Source organism: Carcharhinus amblyrhynchos, chromosome 4 (assembly GCF_965287045.1).
Source record: "Carcharhinus amblyrhynchos chromosome 4, sCarAmb.v2.hapA, whole genome shotgun sequence".
Taxonomy (NCBI): Eukaryota; Metazoa; Chordata; class Chondrichthyes; order Carcharhiniformes; family Carcharhinidae; genus Carcharhinus; species Carcharhinus amblyrhynchos.
The window spans coordinates 65672143-65695026 of record NC_137327.1 but is presented as its reverse complement, the minus strand read 5'-3'; the positions used below and the strand labels follow the sequence as shown (position 1 = coordinate 65695026).

The 22884-nt window shown below is 45.2% G+C and overlaps 1 protein-coding gene across 1 annotated transcript in view; it reads right to left on the bottom strand.

Annotated features, from left to right (window-relative positions):
* Positions 1-22884, bottom strand: part of LOC145342084 (septin-7-like) — a 164917-nt gene that overhangs the window by 1746 nt on the left and 140287 nt on the right. Inside the window, exons 9-12 of the mRNA XM_080187292.1 lie at positions 19077-19128; positions 4793-4918; positions 1742-1877; positions 1125-1270 (exon numbers count right to left, since the gene is read on the bottom strand). Of these exons, the coding sequence (XP_080043418.1) occupies positions 1125-1270; positions 1742-1877; positions 4793-4918; positions 19077-19128 (460 nt within the window). The remainder of the gene's footprint in view (positions 1-1124; positions 1271-1741; positions 1878-4792; positions 4919-19076; positions 19129-22884) is intronic.

Below are 22884 nucleotides of genomic sequence, written 5' to 3'. Positions count from 1 at the left end.
CCCCCCCTACACACACACACACACGCTCCCCCCCTACACACACACACACACGCTCCCCCCTACACACACACACACACACGCTCCCCCCCTACACACACACACACACGCTCTACCCCCCTACACACACACACACACGCTCCCCCCCTACACACACACACACACACACTCCCCCCCTACACACACACACACACACACGCTCCCCCCCTACACACACACACACACGCTCCCCCCCTACACACACACACACACACGCTCCCCCCCTACACACACACACACACGCTCCCCCCCTACACACACACACACACGCTCCCCCCCTAACACACACACACACGCTCCCCCCCTACACACACACACACACACACTCCCCCCCTACACACACACACACACGCTCCCCCCCTACACACACACACACACACTCCCCCCCTACACACACAACACACACTCCCCCCCTACACACACACACACACACGCTCCCCCCCTACACACACACACACGCTCCCCCCCTACACACACACACACACACGCTCCCCCCTACACACACACACACGCTCCCCCCCTACACACACACACACACGCTCCCCCCCCTACACACACACACACACACTCCCCCCGCACCCCCTACATGCACCCCCCACCTCCCTCCCACACACACCCCACCCCCCCCACACACCCCACGCCCCCCACACACACACCCCACCCCCCCACACACACCCCACCCCCCCCACACACACACACCCCACCCCCCCCACACACACACACCCCACCCCCCCCACACACACCCCACCCCCCACACACACACACCCCCACCCCCCCCACACACACACACCCCACCCCCCCCACACACACACACCCCACCCCCCCCCACACACACACACCCCACCCCCCCCACACACACACACCCCACCCCCACCACACACACACCCCACCCTCCCCACACACCCCACCCCCCCCACACACACACACCCCATCCCCCCCACACCCCCCCCACACACCCACCCCACCCCCCCACCCTACACACACACACCCCACCCCCCCCCACACACACACCCCACCCCCCCCACACACACACCCCCCCTACACACACACCCCACCGCCCCCCCCCCGACACACACACGTTCACTTACTTTGAGGTGTCCAGCCTCTGCTGCTCCAACAAGCGTTGCTCCAATTCCCATGATGCTTTCTCCTCCTCAAACTGTTTGCGTTTTTCCTCCAGCTCCTTGTACTGGGCTTCCAGATTTTTCTTCATCTGTTCGTGTCGGCGCTGCAGCTACACGCAAGAGTGAGAGCAACAGAGAATGACAGAGTGAGCTCCGAACTTGGGACAGTGATGATAGGCAGGCACAGCAACGGGGAGAGCAGGATCAAGGAGACTGAACCAAATCAGGAGGCCGAGCACGGGAAATGGCCAGAGATGGCCAAGCTGGATTGGGAGTGAGGGAATGGAGGGGGAGGCTGACACGGATGCAGTGTGGTGTGGCAAAGCTGCGAGGTGGTGGGTGGGATGATGGGAGAGATGGGAGTGGGGTGGGGGTGAGGCTCAGTGGAGGACCTAAGAGCATGAGAAGGGTGTGGGGAGGCAGGGAGACCACACAGTTGTGCAGTGGGGGATGGAGATGTTGAGCGGGATGAGTGGGGGAGAGGATGAGTGGGATGGGTTAGGGGAGGGGCATAGTCAAATGGATGTGACAATGTTGAGGTAGAAAGAAAGGAAGAAATGGGAGAACAGGGATGGTGGTACCTCATTTTCAGAGTCCTTCAGTTTCTGTTTCTTCTCTTTAACCTTCATCTCGAAGACCTGCTCCATCTCCGTCTCCATTTTCTTCATCTTGGCCACATGCTCTCGACGCTCCTCCTCCATTTCTGCCAAAGGACTTCTGCCATTTAACACAGCAAATTACTGGAGCACCGATCCCATCATGGAACCCCAATGCTGCACAGTCCATATGACCCTTTCATCCAAATGTAGGTCAGCACATACCCAGGGATGGAATGAAGGTGACTCTTGAGATAGGGGTGTTCACTGATTCATACTTGCAGAAAATGTGTGGCTAGACTATGGCATAGCTTCCTTAATTTCAGAACAAGAGCTCAGATATCAGTGAGGAAGACTTTGCAAGGTCCACTGGATGCCCTTGTCATTTCTGATTGCCAAGTGGATCTGTTTTTATTCTGTAGTTCTTTGATAAATATTCTGTAGTTCTTGGATAAAATAGAGGGGCTTGGTCAGCCATTTCAGAGTGTAGTTAAGATTCAATCACATTGATGTGTATCTAGAGTTATGTCTAAGTGATGCTGGGTAAGGACGGAAAATCAACTTCCCTCACTGTGTGTCATGAACTTTCAATACCAACCAAATGCACCCCGTTCAACTACAAGAGAGCAAGTAATGCCCCAATTTCCATTTTGCACACTCAGTAGGTGATTAGGTTTACAGATGGCTCTGGGCTATCAACTGAATACCAGAGTGTAGGGTGTCGAAATTTGCTGATGACACCAAGATTGGGGGAACGGCAAATTGTGCGGAGGGTGTGGAGAGTCTGCAGAAGGATCTAGATAGGCTGGGCGAATGGGCCAGGAAATGGCAAATGGAATTTAATGTTGGCAAGTGTGAGGTGGTCCACTTTGGTAGGAATAATGGTAGGAAGGACTATTACTTACGTGGCGAAAAACTGCAGCAGGCGATGGTGCAGAGGGACCTCGGGGTCCTTGTGCATGAGTCGCAAAAACCCAGCTTGCAGGTGCAGCATGTGGTCAGGAAGGCGAATGGGATGCTGGCCTTCATAGTGAGGAGGATTGAATATAAAAGTAGGGAGGTCTTGCTGCAGCTGTATAGGGCATTGGTGAGGCCGCAGCTGGAGTACTGTGTGCAGTTTTGGGCGCCGCACCTGCGCAAAGATATTTTGGCCTTGGAGGGAGTGCAGAGGAGGTTTACTAGGCTGATACCGAAGTTGAGGGGGTTGAGCTATGAGGAGAGGCTGAATAAACTAGGCTTGTACTTGTTAGAGTTTAGAAGAATGAGGGGAGATCTCATTGAGACGTATAAGATGATGAATGGGATGGATAGGATAGAGGTGGAGAGACTCTTCCCGCTCAAAAAAGACAGTAGGACTAGGGGGCACAGCCTCAAGATAAAGAGGGGGCGGTTTAGAATGGAGTTGAGGAGGAACTTCTTGACTCAAAGGGTGGTGAATCTCTGGAATTCTCTGCCCGTTGAAGTGGTGGAGGCTGCCTCGCTAAATATTTTTAAGACGCGGGTTGATGGGTTTTTGATAAGAGAGGGGATTAAGGGTTATGGGGAGAGGGCGGGAAAGTGGAACTGAGCCACGACAGATCAGCCATGATCTTATTGAATGGCGGGGCAGGCTTGAAGGGCTAGATGGCCTACTCCTGCTCCTATTTCTTATGTTCTTATGAGTCATAGAGATTTACAGCATGGAAACAGGCCCTTCAGCACAACTTATCCACGCCACCCGGTTTTACCACTAAGTTAGTCCCAATTGCCCACATTTGGCTCATAGCGCTCTACGTCCATTTTACCATACAACTCTCCTTGTACTGGGCTTCCAGATTTTTCTTCATCTGTTCGTGTCGGCGCAGACAAAATTGTATACGACTCAACTATTGTCTCTGGCAGCTCATTCCAGACACTCATCACCCTGTGTGAAAAAAATTGGCCCTCTGGACCCTTTTATATCTCTCCCTTCTCACCCTAAACCTATGCCGTAGTTTTAGACTGCATCTTGTTTGAAACAACCTGTGATGATGCTCACTATTCTGAATTGTTACCCCGGCCTTGAAAATAACGAAATATAACGAAACCTTTGCTTTATTAAATCAGTCTAGACTGGACTTGGCTAAATGTTGTCCTTGTTTGAAGGAGATAACATTCACTTTATGGACAAAATAATGTCCTAAGATATATGAGAACGGTTGCTATCTCACACAGGATCAATGGTGGACGTGCAGTTGCAATGGTAACTGGGGTTGGGTTTTCGACATATTTTTACTCACATACTGTATTTGTACTTACTTTTGCTGTTGCTAAGATGTGATCTGGGTGAAGTTATAGTGTGTGTATGTGACTAATTGCTGTAAAATGAGTATAAAGGGGGAGAATCCCCCTGTTCGAGGGAGTATCACTTGGCTAGGATCAGGACACTTCTGAGTTAGTATAACGATCCTCAGAGAGCTTGTACTTGCTTGAGAATAAAGGACTGGGTTTTCTTATACAGATCAGTGTCTTGTTCTTGCATCAAGTACGTAAGGGTTTCTGAAAAACAAACCTGACAATATCCTTTCTATAATAGGATGACCAGGATTGTACACAGTATTTCAAGTGTGGACTTAACTAATGACTTGTACAACTTCAACAAGACATCCTAACTCCTCATTCAAAGTTCTGACCAATGAAACCAAGCATGCCAAATGCCTTCTTCACCATCCTGTCCACCTGTGACTCCACTTTCAAGCAACCCATGCCCCTAGATTTCTTTGTTTTATATCTCTCCCCAACACCCTACCATGAACTGAATGAGTCCTGTCCTAATTTGAGCTACCAAAATGCATCACCTCGCATTTATCTAAATTAAACTCCGTCTGCCATTCATCAGCCCACTGGCCCAATTGATCAAGAACCCATTGGAATCCTAGCTAACCTTCTGCACTGTCCACTATGCCACGAATTTTAGTGTCATCTGCAAATTTACTAACTATGCCTCTTAAATTCTCAGCCAGGCGGAGTCAGATGGATAAATATAGCTGCCTCATAACAGAACACAATAAGACTGACCTGGTGAGGGGTCCTTTAGTCTTACTGGCATCGACCCCGTTGCCAGTCACAGCTGCGAGTTTGCGACTCCGGTAATTCTCATAGTGCACATTATTGGTGATATCCTTGAGATCCTGCATGTGTGTCCTATAATAAAATACGGCAATTCCATGAAGCAATGCTCAGTAACGTTGAACTCCCCAACCGGGGCAAACTACCAAACAAGAAACACAGTTCATTCTCCACTCATCATCATCAAACCAGAAACACAGCACGTTTCCCATTCATCATCATCATCAACCTAGAAACACAGCACACACCGTATTCATCATCATCAACCTAGAAACACAGCACACTCCCCATTCATCATCATCAACCTAGAAACACAGCAAATTCGCCACTCATCAACAACCCAGAAACACAGAACATTCTCCATTCATCATTGACCAGAAACAGAGCACATTCTTCACTCATCATCATCAACCCAGAACCACAGTATATTCTCCAATCATCATCATCAACCCGGAAACACAGCACATTCTCCACTCATCATCATCAACTCAGTAACAGAGCAGGTTCTCTATTCATCATCAACACAGAAACAGCACATTCTCCACTCAATAACGACCCAGAAACACAGCACATTCTCTACTCATTTCCACCAAGCAAGAAACACAGCAAATTCTGCACGCTCTACCATCAACCCAGAAACACAGCAGGTTTTCCACTCATCTTAAACCCAGAAAAACAGCACATTTTCCACTCATTAATGACCCAGAAACACAGCACATTCTTCACTCATCATTGACCTAGAAACCAGCACATTCTGCACACATCATCATCAACCCAAAAACACAACAAATTCTCTGCTCATCATCTACCAAGAAACACAGCATATTCTCCACTCATCATCGACACCCAAACACAGCGTAATCTGCACTCATCATCATCTACACAAAAACATAGCACACTCTCCACTCATCATTGACACAGAATCACAGCATATTAGAACATAGAACATCACAGCACAGGACAGGCCCTTTGGCCCTTGATGTTGTGCTGTCCAGTGGAAAGAATCTAATGACCCTCTAACCTAAACTATTCCAGTGTTATCCATATGCCTATCCACTGAACATTTGAACGCCCTTAAAGTTAGTGGGTCCACAACTGCTGCAGGCAGGGCATTCCATGCCCTTATTATCCTCTGAGTAAAGAACCTACCTCTGACATCTGTCCTATAATTACCACCCCTTAATTTAAAGCTATGTTCCCTCGTGTTAGCCGTCACCATCCAAGGAAAAAAGGCTCTCACTATCCACCCTATCTAACCCTCTGATCATCTTGTATGCCTCAATTAGGTCACCTCTCAACCTTCTTCTCTCAAATGAAAACAACCTCAAGTCCCTCAGCCTTTCCTCATAAGACCTTCCCACCATACCAGGCAACATCCTGGTAAACCTCCTCTGCACCCTTTCCAATGCCTCCACATCCTTCTTATAATGCGGCGACCAGAACTGTACGCAAAACTCCAAGTGTGGCCGCACCAGAGTTTTGTACAGTTGCAACATGACCTCACAGCTCCGAAATTCAATCCCTCTACCAATAAAAGCTAACACACCGTACACCTTCTTAACAACCTTATCAACCTGGGTGCCAACTTTCAGGGATCTGTGCACATGTACACCAAGATCTCTCCGCTCGTCGACACTACCAAGAGTCCTTCCATTAGCCCTATATTCTGTACTCCTGTTACTCTTACCAAAGTGAATCACCTCACACTTTTCCGCATTAAACGCCATTTGCCACCTCTCAGCCCAGCTCTGCAGCTTATCTATGTCCCTCTGCAAACTGTAACATCCATCCTCACTGTCTACAACTCCTCCGACTTTGGTGTCATCAGCAAATTTATTAACCTATCCTTCTACATCCTCATCTAAGTCATTTATAAAAATGACAAACGGCAGTGGCCCCAAAACAGATCCCTGAGGTACACCACTTGTAACTGAACTCTAGGTTGAATATTTCCCATCAACCACCACCCTCTGTCTTCTATCAGCTAGCCAATGCCTGATCCAAACTGCTAAATCACCCTCAATCCCATGTATCTGCATTTTCCGCAATAGCCTACCTTGGGGAACCTTATCAAACGCTTTGCTAAAAGCCATATACACCACGTGAACTGCCTTACCCTTATCCACCTCTTTGGTCACCTTTTCAAAAAACTCGATAAGGTTTGTGAGGCACGACCTACCCTTCACAAAACCATGTTGACTATCCCTAATCAATTTATTTCTCTCTAGATGATTATAAATCCTATCCCTTATAATTCTTTCCAAAACTTTGCCGACAACAGAAGTAAGGCTCACTGGTCTATAATTCCCAGGATGGTCTCTACTCCCCTTCTTGAACAAGGGCACTACATTTGCTATCCTCCAGTCTTCCGGCACTATACCTGTAGCCAGTGATGACATGAAGATCAAAGCCAAAGGCTCTGCAATCTCCTCCCTAGCCTCCCAGAGAATCCTAGGGTAAATCCCATCTGGCCCAGGGGGCTTATTTATTTTCATACTCTCAAGAATTGCTAACACCTCCTCCTTAAGTACCTTAATCCCGTCTAGTCTAAAAGGCTGTATCTCAGTATTCTCCTTGACTACATTGACTTTTTCCTGCGTGAATACTGACGAAAAATATTCATTTAGTACTTCTCCTATCTCTTAAGGCTCCAAGCACAACTTCGCACTACTGTCTCTGACTGGCTCTAATCTTGCCCTAACTAATCTTTTATTCTTGACATACCTATAGAAAACTTTAGGGTTCTCCTTGATCTTATCCACCAAACTCTTCTCATGTCCTCTTCTAGCTCTTCTTAACACTCTCTTTAGCTCCTTTCTGGCTAATTTGTAACTCTCCAGTGCCCTAACTGAGCCTTCATGTTTCATTTTTACATAAGCCTCCTCCTTTCTCTTCACTAGAGATTCAACATCTTTAGTACACCACGGTTCCCTCACTCAACCACTTCCTCCCTGCCTGACAGGTACATATTTATCAAGGACTCGCAGTAGCTGTTCCTTGAATAAGCTCCACATTTCAGTTGTTCCCAGCCCCTGCAGTTTCCTACTCCAATCTACGTATCCTAAATCTCACCTAATAGCCTCATAATTACCTTTCCCCCAGCTATAACTTCTGCTCTTTGGTATATACCTATCCCTTTCCATCACTAAGGTAAACGTAACCGAATTGTGGTCACTATCACCAAAGTGCGCATCTACCTCCAAGTCTAACACCTGGTCTGGTTCATTACCCAATACCAAATCCAATGTAGCTTCACCTCTTGTTGGCCTATCTACATACTGTGTCAGGAAACCTTCCTGCAAACATTGAACAAAAACTGACCCTTCTACCGTGCTTGAGCTGTAGCTTTTCCAATCGCTATTTGTAAAGTTAAAGTCCCCCATAACAACTACCCTGTTATTCTCGCACCTATCCAAGATCATCTTTGCAATCCTCTCCTCTACATCTCTGGAACTTTTTGGAGGCCTATAAAAAACTCCCAGCAGGGTGACCTCTCCTTTCTTGTTTCTAATCTCAGCCCATACTACCTCAATAGACAGGTCCACATCAAACGTCCTTTCTGCCACCCTAATGCAGTTCTTGACTAACAATGCCATGCTTCCCCCTCTTCCACCACCTTCTCTGCTCTGACTGAAACATCTGAACCCCGGAACCTGCAACAACCATTCCTGTCCCTGCTCTATCCATGTGTCTGAAATGGCCACAACATCGAAGTCCCAGGCACCAATCCAGGCTGCAAGTTCATCCACCTTATTGCGTATGCTCCTCACATTAAAGTATACACACTTCAACCCACCCTCCCGCCTGCCAATACTCTGCTGCGACCTGGAAACCTTATCCATGACCTCCCTATTCTCATCCTCCTGTACACTGGAGCTACAATTCAGGTTCCCATCCCCTCTCTGAATCAGTTTAAACCCCCCCTGAATAGCAATGGCAAATTTTCCCCCCCAAGATATTAGAACCTCTCTGGTTCAGGTGCAGACCATCCCTTTTTTAGAGGTCCCACCTTCCCCAGAATAAGCCCCAATTGTCCAAGTACCTGAAACCCTCCCTCCTGCACCATCCCTTTAGCCACGAGTTCAAATGTTGTCTCTCTCTATTCTTCTCCATGCTATCCCGTGGCACAGGTAACAAACCAGAGATAACAACTCTGTTTGTTTTAGCCCTAAGCTTCCACCCTAACTCCCTGAATTTCTGCCTTACATCCTCGTCACTTTTCCTACCTATGTCATGGGTGTCTACGTGAACCACAACTTGGGGCTGGTTGCCTTCCCCCTTAAGGATCTCGAACACTCGATCAGTGACATCACAGACCCCGGCACCTGTGAGGCAACACACCAACGACGAATCTTGCTTGTTCCCACAGACTCTCCTATCTGTCCCTTTAACTATGGAATCCCCAATCACTAACCCGGTTCTTTTCTTCCCCCTTCCCGCCTGAGCATCAAGGACAGGCTCTACTCCCGAGACCTGTACCCCATGACTTACCCCGGTTGAGTCTTCCTCCCCAACAGCATCCAAAACAGAGTACTTATTTTGGAGAGGAACAGCCTATTGAAGTCTCATCATCAACCCAAAAACACAACACATTCTGCAATCAACCCAGAAACACAACACATTCTGCATTCATCATCAACAAAGAAACTCAGCACATTCTCCACTTACCATCAGCAACCCAGAAACACAGTACATTCTTCACTCATCTACGACCCAGAAACACAGCACATTCTCCAGTCAACATCAACCCAGGAACACAGCAGATTCTCCACTCATCATCATCAAACCAAAAACAGCACATTCTCCACTCATCATCATCAGCTCAAGAGCACAGCACATTCTCCACTCATCATCGACCCAGAAATACAGCACATTCTCCACTCATCAACAACCATGAAACACAGCACATTCTTCACTCATCATCATCAACTCAGAAACAAGCACATTCTCCACTCATCATCAACAACCCAGAAACGTACCACATTCTTGATTCCTCATTGTCAACCCAGATGGGTTTTTCTGACAATCGACAGCGGTTTCATGGTATAAATAGACTCTTAATTTCAGATATTTTTTGTTGAATTCAAATTCCACCACCTGCGGTGGCAGGATGGGATTTACCCTAGGATTCTCTGGGAGGCTAGGGAGGAGATTGCAGAGCCTTTGGCTTTGATCTTCATGTCATCACTGGCTACAGGTATAGTGCCAGAAGATTGGAGGATAGCAAATGTAGTGCCCTTGTTCAAGAAGGGGAGTAGAGACCATCCTGGGAATTATAGACCGGTGAGCCTTACTTCTGTTGTCGGCAAAGTTTTGGAAAGAATTATAAGGGATAGGATTTATAATCATCTAGAGAGAAATAAATTGATTAGGGATAGTCAACATGGTTTTGTGAAGGGTAGGTCGTGCCTCACAAACCTTATCGAGTTTTTTGAAAAGGTGACCAAAGAGGTGGATAAGGGTAAGGCAGTTCACGTGGTGTATATGGCTTTTAGCAAAGCGTTTGATAAGGTTCCCCAAGGTAGGCTATTGCGGAAAATGCAGATACATGGGATTGAGGGTGATTTAGCAGTTTGGATCAGGCATTGGCTAGCTGATAGAAGACAGAGGGTGGTGGTTGATGGGAAATATTCAACCTAGAGTTCAGTTACAAGTGGTGTACCTCAGGGATCTGTTTTGGGGCCACTGCTGTTTGTCATTTTTATAAATGGCCTAGATAAGGGTGTAGAAGGATGGGTTAATAAATTTGCTGATGACACCAAAGTCGGAGGAGTTGTAGACAGTGAGGATGGATGTTACAGTTTGCAGAGGGACATAGATAAGCTGCAGAGCTGGGCTGAGAGGTGGCAAACGGAGTTTAATGCGGAAAAGTGTGAGGTGATTCACTTTGGTAAGAGTAACAGGAGTACAGAATATAGGGCTAATGGAAGGACTCTTGGTAGTGTCGACGAGCGGAGAGATCTTGGTGTACATGTGCACAGATCCCTGAAAGTTGGCACCCAGGTTGATAAGGTTGTTAAGAAGGTGTACGGTGTGTTAGCTTTTATTGGTAGAGGGATTGAATTTCGGAGCCGTGAGGTCATGTTGCAACTGTACAAAACTTGCGTACAGTTCTGGTTGCCGCATTATAAGAAGGATGTGGAGGCATTGGAAAGGGTGCAGAGGAGGTTTACCAGGATGTTGCCTGGTATGGTGGGAAGGTCTTATGAGGAAAGGCTGAGGGATTTGTGGTTGTTTTCATTAGAGAGAAGGTTGAGAGGTGACCTAATTGAGGCATATAAGATGATCAGAGGGTTAGGTAGGGTGGATAGTGAGAGCCTTTTTCCTCGGATGGTGACGACTAACACGAGGGGACATAGCTTTAAATTAAGGGGTGGTAATTATAGGGCAGATGTCAGAGGTAGGTTCTTTACTCAGAGGGTAGTAAGGGCGTGGAATGCCCTGCCTGCAGCAGTTGTGGACTCGCCAACTTTAAGGGCGTTCAAATGTTCAGTGGATAGGCATATGGATAACACTGGAATAGTTTAGGTTAGAGGGTCATTAGATTGTTTCCACTTGTCGGCGCAACATCGAGAGCCGAAGGGCCTGTACTGCGCTGTAGTGTTCTATGTTCTAAATAGGTTATTGATTGGTAAGGAGGTCAAAAGTTACAAGTAAAAGGCAGGAGAATGGGTTTGAGAAACCTATCAGCCATGATTGAATGGCAGAGCAGGCTCTATGGGCCAAATGGCCCAATTCTGCTCCTATATCTTCTGGTCTTATTTATAGTGAAGTTTATGTAGTTTTTATGAATTTTAGCAAAGCCTTTGACAAAGTCCCAATGGGAGACTTCTAAAGAAAGCAAATACACATGGCAAAAAGAGTAATATGATCAAATTAATTCAAAATTGGTTCAGTTGTAGGAGACAGAGGATGATGACGGAAGGCTGCTTTAGTGACAGGAAGCCAGTGTCTAGTGGCATATCACAAGGATCTGTGCTGGGTACCCTATTAGAGTAAGAAATCTCACAACACCAGGTTAAACTCCAACAGGTTTATTTGGTAGCAAAAGCCACTAGCTTTCAGAGCGCTGCTCCTTCGTCAGGTAAGTCAGCGCTGCACTGACTCCGGTGGTTGAAGGAGCACCACTCCGAAAGCCAGAGCCTTTTGCTACCAAATAAACCTGTTGAACTTTAATCTGGTATTGTGAGACTTCTTACCATGTTCACCCCAATCCAATGCCAGCATCTCCCCATCATGACTACTCTATTAGAAACACAGAAATTAGAAATAGAAGGACGCCATCTGGCCCATCAATTCTGCATCAACCACAATCCGACCCTGGCCCTATTCCCTTAACCCCACGTATTTACCCTGCTAATCCTCCTGACACTAGGGTCAATTTGGCATGGCCAATCAACTTAATCCTCACATCTGAGCCTGATTTAGTGATAGGGAAATTATGAGAGAGGATTTTTCGAGACACGATTTATTCCCACTTGGGAATAAATGGACATATTAGCAACATGGTTTTGTGAAGAGGAAGTCGTGCCTTACTAACTTGATCGAGTTTTTTGAGGAGGTGACGAAGATCTAGATGAGGGTAGGGCAGTGGATGTTGTCTACATGGGCTTCTATAAGGCCTTTGACAAAGTCCCTCATGGCAGACTTGTGCAGAAGGTGAAGTCGCTTGGGATCAGAGGTGAGCTGGCAAGGTGGACACAGAACTGGCTCGGTCACAGAGCACAGTCAGAAGTCTCACAACATCAGGTTAAAGTCCAACAGGTTTATTTGGTAGCAAATGCCTTTCGGAGCACTGCTCCTTCGTCAGATGAGTGGGAGTTCTATTCACAAACAGGGCATATAAAGACATAAATTCAATTAACAGAACAGTGAATGGAACGCAAGTCTTTACAGCTAATCAAGTTTTAAAGGTACAGTTAATGTGACTAGAGAGAGCGTTAAGCACAGGTTCAAGAGATGTGTATTGTCTTCAGACAGGACAGTTGGTGAGATTTTGCAAACCCAGGCAAGTCATGGGGGTTACAGACAGGGTGACATGAACCCAAGATCCCAGGTGAGGCCATCCTCATGTGCAGAACTTAGCTATCAGTCTCTGCTCAGCAGCTCTGTGCAGTCATATGTCGTGAAGGCCGCCTTGGAGAACACTTCCCTGAAGATCAGAGGCCAAATGCTCGTGACTGTGAATGTAAGCGTTCCCCAAAATGGCCTTCATGACACACAACAGTGCAGAGTCACTGAGCAGAGACTGATAGCCAAGTTCTGCACACATAAGGACGGCGTCAACCGGCGTCAATCTTGGATTCGTGTCACACTATCTATAACCCCCACGACTTGCCTGGACTTGCAAAATGTCACTACATGGCCCGTCTGGAGACGATAATGGAAGAACCCAGAGAGTGGTTGCGGAGGATTGCTTCTCTGAGTGGCGACCTGTGACTAGTGGTGTGCCGCAGGGATCGGTGTTGGGTCCATTGTTGTTTGTCATCTATATCAATGATCTGGATGTTAATGTGGTAAACTGGATCAGCAAATTTGCTGATGATGCAAAGATTGGAGGTGTAGTGGACAGTGAAGAAGGTTTTCAAAACTTACAGAGGGATTTGGACCACTAGAAAACTGGGCTGAAAAATGGCAAATGGAATTTAATGCAGACAAATGTGAGGTATTGCACTTTGGAAGGACAAACCAAAGTAGAATGAGCAGGGTAAATGGTAGGACTCTGAAGAGTGCAGTTGAACACAGGGATCTGGAAACAGAGGTACAGAATTCTCTAAAAGTGATGTCCCAGGTGGATAGGTTCGTAAAGAGTGCTTTTAGTACACTGGCCTTTATAAACAGGAGTATCGAGTATAAATGTTGGAGTGTTATGGTAAGGTTATATGAGGCATTGGTGAGGCTGAATTTAGAGTATTGTGTACAGTTTTGGTCACCTAGTTACAGGATGTAAATAAGGTTGAAAGAGTGCAGAGAAGGTTCACGAGGATGTTGCCGGGACTTGAGAAGCTGAGTTACAGAGAGAGATTGAATAGGTTCGGACTTTATTCCCTGGAGCGTAGAAGAATGAAGAGAGATTTGATAGAGGTGTATAAGATTTTGGTGGGTATAGATAGAGTGAATGCAAGCAGGCTTTTTCCACTGAGGCTAGGGGGGGAAAAACCAGAGGGCATGGGTTTAGGGTGAAAAGAGAAAAGTTTAAAGTGAATATTAGGGGCAGCTTCTTCACGCAGAGAGTGGTGGGTGTGTGGAATGAGCTGCTGGATAAAGTGGTAAATGCGGGGTCACTTCTAACATTTAAGAAAAACTTGGATGGGTTCATGGATGAGAGGGGTGTGGAGGGATATGGTCCAAGCGCAGGTCAGTGGGACTAGGCAAAAAATGGTTCGGCACAGACAAGAAGGGCCAAAAGGCCTGTTTCTGAGCTGTAATTTTCTACGGTTCTATGATACACATCTCTTCAACCTGTGCTTAATGCTCCCTCCGCTCACACTGTCTGTACCTTTAAAACTTGGTTAGCTGTAAAGACTTGCATTCCAATCATTATTCTATACATTGAGTTTGTGTCTTCATATGCCCTGTTTGTGAATAGAACTTCCACTCACCTGACAAAGGAGCAGCGCTCTGAAAGCTAGTGGCATTTGCTACCAAATAAACCTGTTAGACTTTAACCTGGTATAGTGAGACTTCTTATTGTACTTATCCCAGTCCAATGCCAGCATCTCCACATCATATCGGTCATAGAAGACAGAGGGTGGCAGTGGAAGGGTGTGTTTCTGAATGGAGGGCTGTGACAAGTGGTGTTCCCCGGGGATCAGTGCTGGGACTTTTGCTGTTTGGTATATCTATGAATTGGAGGAAAATGTAACTGGTTTGATTAGTAAGTTTGTGGATGACAAAGGTTGGAGGACCATCAGAGGATATAACAGGACATAGATTGGTTGGAGATTTGGGCAGAGAGATGGCAGATAGAGTTTATCTGGACAAATGTGAGATAATGCATTTTGGAAATCAAATACAGATACGAAATATACAATAAATGACAGACCCCTTTAGAGAACTGATAGGCAGAGGGATCTGGATGTATATGTACACAGGTCACAAAGTGGCAATGCAGGTGGAGAAGGTAGGCAAGAAGGCATACAGCATGCTTGCCTTCATCGGTCGGGGCACTGAGTTTAAAAATTAGCAAGTCATGTTGCAGTTTTCTCAAACCTTAGTTAGGTCGTACTTGAAATACAGGGCCTGATTTTACCATTTTCATTCTCAGTGCTGAATCCGGGCGTAATGCAGATCCAACTTTGAAATCTGCTTTCGGGCGCCCCCATATGCACACAGCCTGAAAAAAATTACAAGTTGCATGCGCGCTGTGGGCGGGGCTTAGCATGCCCGAAACTATTGGGGATCGGAATTGCCCATTGTCAATGTTGGCCGTCTACCTGATACGCTGCAGGAAAGGATGTCCCGAGGCATGGTACACTGGGGAGACCATGCAGACGCTACGACAACGGATGGATGAACACCGCTCAACCATCAGCAGGCAAGAGTGTTCTCTTCCTGTTGGGGAACACTTTAGTGGTGCCAGGCATTTGGCCTCTGATCTTTGGATAAGCGTTCTCCAAGGCAGCCTTCACGACACACGACAACGCAGAGTCGCTCAGCAGAGACCGATAGCCAAGTTCTGCACACATGAGAACGGCCTCAACCGGAATCTTGGGTTCGTGTCACACTATCTGTAACCCCCATAACTTGCCCGGGCTTACAAAATCTCACTAACTGTCCTGGCTGGAGACAATACACATCTCTTTAACCTGTGCTTGGCCCTCTCTTCACTCACATTGTTTGTACCTTTAAGACTTGATTACCTGTAAAGGCTTGCATTCCAACCATTATTTTGTAAATTGAGTTTGTGTCCTTATATGCCCTGTTTGTGAACAGAACTCCCATTTACCTGATGATGGAGCAGCGCTCCGAAAGCTACTGGTTTGTGCTACCAAATAAACCTGTTGGACTTTAACCTGGTGTTGTGAAACTTCTTATTGTGTTTACCTCAGTCCAACGCTGGCATATCCATATCATAATGAATTCCACACATTCACCACCCTCTGGGTGAAGAAATTTCACTTCATCTCAGTTCTAAAAGGTTTACTTCTTATCCTCAAACTATGAGCTCTAATTCTGAATCCCCCCACAATTGGGAACATACTTTCTGAATCTACAGGTCTAACCCATTCGAATTTTATAGGTTTCCAGGAGATCTCCTCTCACTCTTCTAAACTCCAGCGAACATAATCCTAACCGACTTAGGCTCTTCTCATATGACAGACCGGGCATCCCAAGAATCAGCCTGGTAAAACTTCATTGTACTCCCTCTATTGCAAAAACATTCTTCCTCAGATAAGGACACCAAAACTGTACACAATACGCCAGGTGTGGCCTCACCAACATCCCATATAATTGCAACAAAATATCCTTACCCCATACTCAAATGTTTTCGCTATGAAGGCCAACATATCATTTGCCTTCTTCACTGCCTGTTGTACCTGTACGCTTAATTTCAGTGACTGATGCCTGAAGAGACCAAAGTCTTGCTGAGCATCCACCTATCCCAATTTACATCCATTCAAATAATAATCTGTCTCCTTATTATTGCTACCAAAGTGGATAACCTTACATTTATCCATATTATTTTGGATCAGCCACGCATATGCCCACACACTCAACCTATCCACATCATGCTGACGCATCTCTGCATCTTCCTTACAACTCACCTCCCACCCAACTTTGTATCATCTGCAAATTTGGAGATATTACATTGTTTTCTCTTCCAAATCATTAATATATAATGTGAACATTTGGGGTCCTAGAGCAGATCCCTGCAGAACTCCACTAGTCACTGACTGCCAATCAGAAAAAGACCCATTTATGCCAACTCTTTGCTAACACAGGAATCAGTGCTGAGACCTCAACTCTTTATGATTTATATAAATGATTTGTATGAGGGACAGATGGTCTAGCTATTAAAATTTCTGATGACAGAAAGATAAGCAGGAAAGTTCTGAAGAGGACAAAAGGATGTAACAAAAGATATAAATAGGTCAAGTAAAGTGGGCAAAAGTCTGACAAATGGAGTATAATGTGAGAAAAGGCCAGGGTGTCCATTTTGGCAGGGCAAATAAAAAAAGCATATTTAAATGGTAAAAGATTACTGAGCTCTGAGATGCAAAGGGATCTGAGTGTCTTTGTGCATGAATTGCAAAAGGTTAAATTGCAGGTACAGCAAGTAACTTGGAAAGTTAATTCAATTAAATTGTTTATTGCAAGGGAGATTTAATACAAGAGTAGAGATTTTGTTCTTTGTTTCTTTGTTTATTATGCTTCAGTTCTATAGGACATTGGTGAGACCATATTTGTGTACTGTATTAGTGTTCACAGACATCTTCAGCCTCTCTTTACAACAATCTAGGTCGCTATCTGCTTCAAGAAGACAACCATCATCCCGATACCTAAGAAAAACCAAGCAGCATGTCTTAATGACTAGCGGCCAGTGGCTCTGACATCATTATGAAGTGCTTTGAAAGATTAGTCATGGCACAAATCAATTCCAGCCTCCCAGATTACATGAATCCACCACAGTTTGTCTACCGCCACAACAGGTCCACAGCAGACGTCATCTCTCTGGCCCTGCACTCAACCCTGGAATACTTAGATAACAAGGAAACCTATGTCAGACTCCTATTTATTGACTACAGCTTAGCCTTCAACATTATTTTTCCCACAAAACTTATCTTCAAACTCCGTGGCCTGGGATTCAGCACCTTCCCCTGCAACTGGATCCGGAATGTCCTAATTCACAGATCACAAAGGATAGGCAGCAATACCAGGATAAATACAATCATCCTCAAATCATCCCCACAGGGCTGTATTCTCAGCCCTCTACTATACTCCTTGTACACCTATGACTGTGCGGCCAAATTCCTCTCCAATTCGATATTCAAATTAGCTGATGACACCACCATAGTGGGTTGGATCTCAAACAATGACAAGACTGAGTACAGGAATGAGATAGAGAATCTGGTGAACTGGTGCGGCGACAATAATCTCTCCCTAAATGTCAACAAAATGAAGGAGATTGTCATCGATTTCAGGAAGTGTAAAGGAGAACATGCCCAGTCTACGTCAATGGGGATGAAGTAGAAAGGGTCCAACAGCTTCAAGATTTTAGGTTTCCAGAACACCAATAACCTGTTGTGGTTCTCCCCATGCCGACACTATAGTTAAGAAAGCCCACCAATGCCTCTACTTTCTCAGAAGACGAAGGAAATTTGGCATGTCAGCTATGATTCTCATCAACTTGTACAGAAAGCATTCTTTCTGGTTGTATCACAGCTCGGTATGGTTTCTGCTCTGCCCAAGACTGCAAGGAACTACAAAAGGTCATGAATGTAGCCCAATCCATCACGCAAACCAGCCTCCCATCCATTGACTCTGTCTATACATCCCGCTGTCTTGGCAAAGCAGCCAGCATAATTAAGGACCCCACGCACACCAGATATTCTCTCTTCCATCTTCGTCCTTCAGGAAAAAGATACAGAAGTTTGAGGTCATGTACCAACCGACTCAAGAATAGTTTTTCTCCTCCTGCTGTCGGATTTTTGAATGGACTCACTTTGCATTAAGTTGCTCTTTCTCTCCACCCTAGCTATGACTGTAACACTACATTCTGCACTCTCTCATTTCCTTTTCTATGAACGGTATATTTTGTCTGTATAGTGCGCATGAAACAATACTTTTCACTGTATGTTAATACATGTGACAATAATAAATCAAATCAAATCAAACGTAGTGGTATCCTTATTTAAGGAAAGATGTAAATGCATTAGCAGTTCAGAGAAGATTTACTAGATTAATAACATGAATGGATGGGTTCTCTTATGAGGAAAGGCTAGACAGACTGGGCTTGTAGCCACTGGAGTTTAGAAGAGTAACTTGATTGAAAAATATAAGATCCTGAACGGCCTTGACAGGTTGGATGTGAAGAGGATATTTTCTCATGTGGGAGAATCTAGAACTTGGGGTCATTGTTTAAAATTAAGGGATTGCCCATTTAGGACAGAGATGAGGAAGCCATTTTCTCTTAAAAGGACAGTGAGTCTTATAAAACTCACCACAAGGACTGTGATTAAACAGTCATATATCAACAGCAATGTTCATTATTTAACACTGAAAGGTTTACCTGATCAACATGTTACGTAACAGGGAGAAGTCACAGTGCTCGCCATTTTCAACTGGAATAGCATGAAAAATAAAACAGAATGAGTTAACAACTTCAGCAGATAAATCTGCAACCAGGCCCTGCAAAACTGATACAACGTAATATCTGTCAACAACTGGTCAGACATCAGGACCAGTTGTTCATGGACTGTGTCAGCTGGCGCATGTGTGGTTTCTCCCACTGCTTATGTCATGGGTGATGTGGAGATGCCGGCATTGGACTGGGGTGGGCACAGTAAGAAGTCTCACAACACCAGGTTAAATTCCAGCAGGTTTATTTGGTAGCACGAGCTTTCAGAGCATTGCTCCTTAGCCGATGAAGGAGCAGCGCTCTGAAAGCTCCTGCTACTAAACAAACTTGTTGGACTTTAACCTAGTGTTACAAACTCAGGTTTACAGCATGAAAACACGATCTTCAGCCCAACTTGTCCATGCCGCCCTTTTTTAAAACCCCTAAGCTAATCCCAATTGCCTGCATTTGGCCCATATCTCTCTATACCCATCGTACCCATGTAACTATCTAAATGCGTTTTAAAAGACAAAATTGTACCCGCCTCTACTCCTACCTCTGGCAGCTTGTTCCAGACACTCATCACCCTGTTAAAAAATTGTCCATCTGGATACTTTTGTATCTCTCCCCTCTCACCTTAAACCTATGCCCTCTAGTTTTAAACTTCCTTACCTTTGGCAAAAGATATTGACGGATCTGGCTGATCTGTGTCCATCATTATTTTATAAACCTCTATAAAATCACCCCTCAGCGTCCTACGCTCCTGAGAAAAAAGTCCCAGTCTATCCAGCCTCTCCTTATAACTCAATCCATCAAGTCCAGGTAGCATCCTAGTAAATCTTCTTGCACTCTTTCTAGTTTAATAATATATTTTCTATAATAGGGTGACCAGAACTGCACAAGTGTGATCTTACCAATGTCCTGTACAACTTCAACAAGACATCCCAACTCCTGTAGTCAATGTTCTGACCAATGAAACCACGCATGCCAAATGCCATAATCACTCTGTCCACTGTGACTCCACTTTCAAGAAGCTATGAACATGTACCCCTAGATCTTTTTGTTCTGTAACTCTCCCTGACCCCATACCATTAACTGAGTAAATCCTGCCCTGGTTCAATCTACCAAAATGCATCACCTCGCGTTTGTCTAAATTAAACTCCACCTGCCATTTGTCAGCCCACTGGCTCAATTGATCAAGATTCTGCTGCAATCGGAAATAACTTTCTTCACTGTCCATTATGCTTCTAATCTTCATGTCATCTGCAAACTTACTAACCATGCATCCTGTATTCTCATTCACATCATTAATATAAATGACAAATAACAGTGGACCCAGCACTGATCCCTGAGGCACACGGCAGGTCACAGGCCTCCAGTTTGAAAAACAACCTCCTACAACCACCCTCTGGCTTCTGTCAAGAAGCCAACTCTGTAACCATTTAGATGCCTCACCCTGGATCCATTGAGATTTAACTTTACGCAACAACCTACCATGCGGTACCTTGTCAAAGGCCTTGCTAAAGTCCATGTAGACAACATCAACTGCACTGCCCTCATCTACTTTCTTGGTCACCCCCTCAAAAAACTCAATCAAATTTGTGAGACATGATTTTCCACTCACAGAGCCATGCTGACTGTCCCTAATCAATCCTTGCATCTTTAAATGCCTGTAGATCCTGTCTCTCAAAATACCTTCCAACAATTTACCCACCATAGATGTGAGGCTCATTGGCCTGTAGGTCCCAGGCTTTTCCCTGCAGCCCTTTTTAAACAAAGGCACAACATTTGCCACTCTGCAATCTTCAAGCACCTCACCTGTGTCTATCGATGATTCAAATATCTCAGCTAGGGGACCTGCAATTTCCTCCCTAGCCTCCCACAATGTCCTGGGATACACTTCATCAGGTCCCGGGGATTTATCTACCTTTAAGACTTACAGCACCTCCTTCCTGGTAACACTCCTCAAGAGTGTTTATTTCCCCAAGTTCCCTAACATCCATGCTTTTCTCAGCAGTAAGTACTGATGAGAAATATTCATTTAGGATCTCACCATCACCGCTCAGCAGAAAAGAGGTGGTAAAGGAGGCTGTGGTGGGGGTGGAAAGTAGGCACATGCAAGTATTAGCATCAGCTGATGGACACACACCCATGACACAGAAGTCTCTCAATGTCCTCATTGTGATCCCTCCCCTCCCCTCATCACACCCGCCCTAATGTCTCTATCAGGTTTACATGTCCAATTCAAAATTCATCAACAACGTTGAATATGAAAACTACATTCATAGAATCCTACAGTGCATAGAATCCATTCAGTCCATCATGTCTGCACTGACCACAGTCCCACCCAGGCCCTATCCCCATAATCCTGTGCATTTACCCTAGCAAGTCCCCCTGACACTAAGGGTCAATTTAGCACGGTCAATCTGCCTAACCTGCACATCTTTGGAGTGTGGAAGGAAACCAGAGCACCTGGAGGAAACCCACACAGACACAGAGAGAATGTTCAAACTCCACACAGACATTGACCCAAGCTGGGAATTGAACCAGTGTCTCTGGCACTGTGAGGCAGCAGTGCTAACATGCTGCTCGGAGCTCAGATCACTGTTCAGATAATACAATGCAAACACAGTCTTTATTGCTACTTTCCAAGCTTGATTCAGTTAGACGAACTGAATAAAGGCTCAATGAAATCTGAAACCATTCATCTTCAAAATATGATGAAAAAACAAACAGGAGGGAATGTAAGTGTCTGCCAGCAAAATGAAGTTTGTAGTCATAGATGCTGTGAGATTTCCACTTTTATGTATCAGTTAAAATGGGGTGTGGTTCTCAATAAATTACTGTCTTTCAATGCTGAAATGGAAATTACATTTGATTCAGAAATAGGATGACAATCTTGTACTGCATCTTTGCCCTTTTTTGAACAAGTTTTGGGAGTTGCAGACTGCATTTGCAGTTGTGGAATTAAAAATAAATGTTTGGAAATGTGCACCTTCTATAGCCGTAGGCACACCAAAGTCAGACAAACTGATACTAGTGACGCTCAGGGCTGTTTGTCTAAGTTCTTCTTGGAGATATCAAACACTGGTATACAGTGGTGAGGTGAGTAAATATAATTTATTGGAAAAACAGTGGAAATAGAGCGTGTGTAGATTATGCAGCTTCTACTAATTTTAACACCGATTTAGATGTGTACTTGCTATATATAATTAAGATGTTCAACACAGAGACAGAAGTTGAGTTATTAAGTATCATAGAACCATAGAAAGGTACAGCTCAGAAACAGGCCTTTTGGCCCTTCTTGTCTGTGCCGAACCATTTTTTGCCTCGTCCCACTGACCTGCACTTGGACCATATCCCTCCACACCCCTCTCATCCATGTACACGTCCAAGTTTTTTTTAAATGTTAAAAGTGACCCAGCATTTACCACTTTATTCTGCCGCTCATTCCACACACCCACCACTCTCTGTGTGAAGAAGCCCCCCTAATATTCCCTTTAAACTTTTCTCCTTTCACCCCTAACCCATGCCCTCTGGTTTTTTTCTCCCCTAGCCTCAGTGGAAAAAGCCTGCTTGCATTCACTCTATCTATACCCATCAAAATCTTATACACCTCTATCAAATCTCCCCTCATTCTTCTACGCTCCAGGGAATAATATCCTAACCTATTCAATCTCTCTCTGTAACTCAGCTTCTCAAGTCCCAGCAACATCCTCGTGAACCTTCTCTGCACTCTTTCAACTTATTTATATCCTTC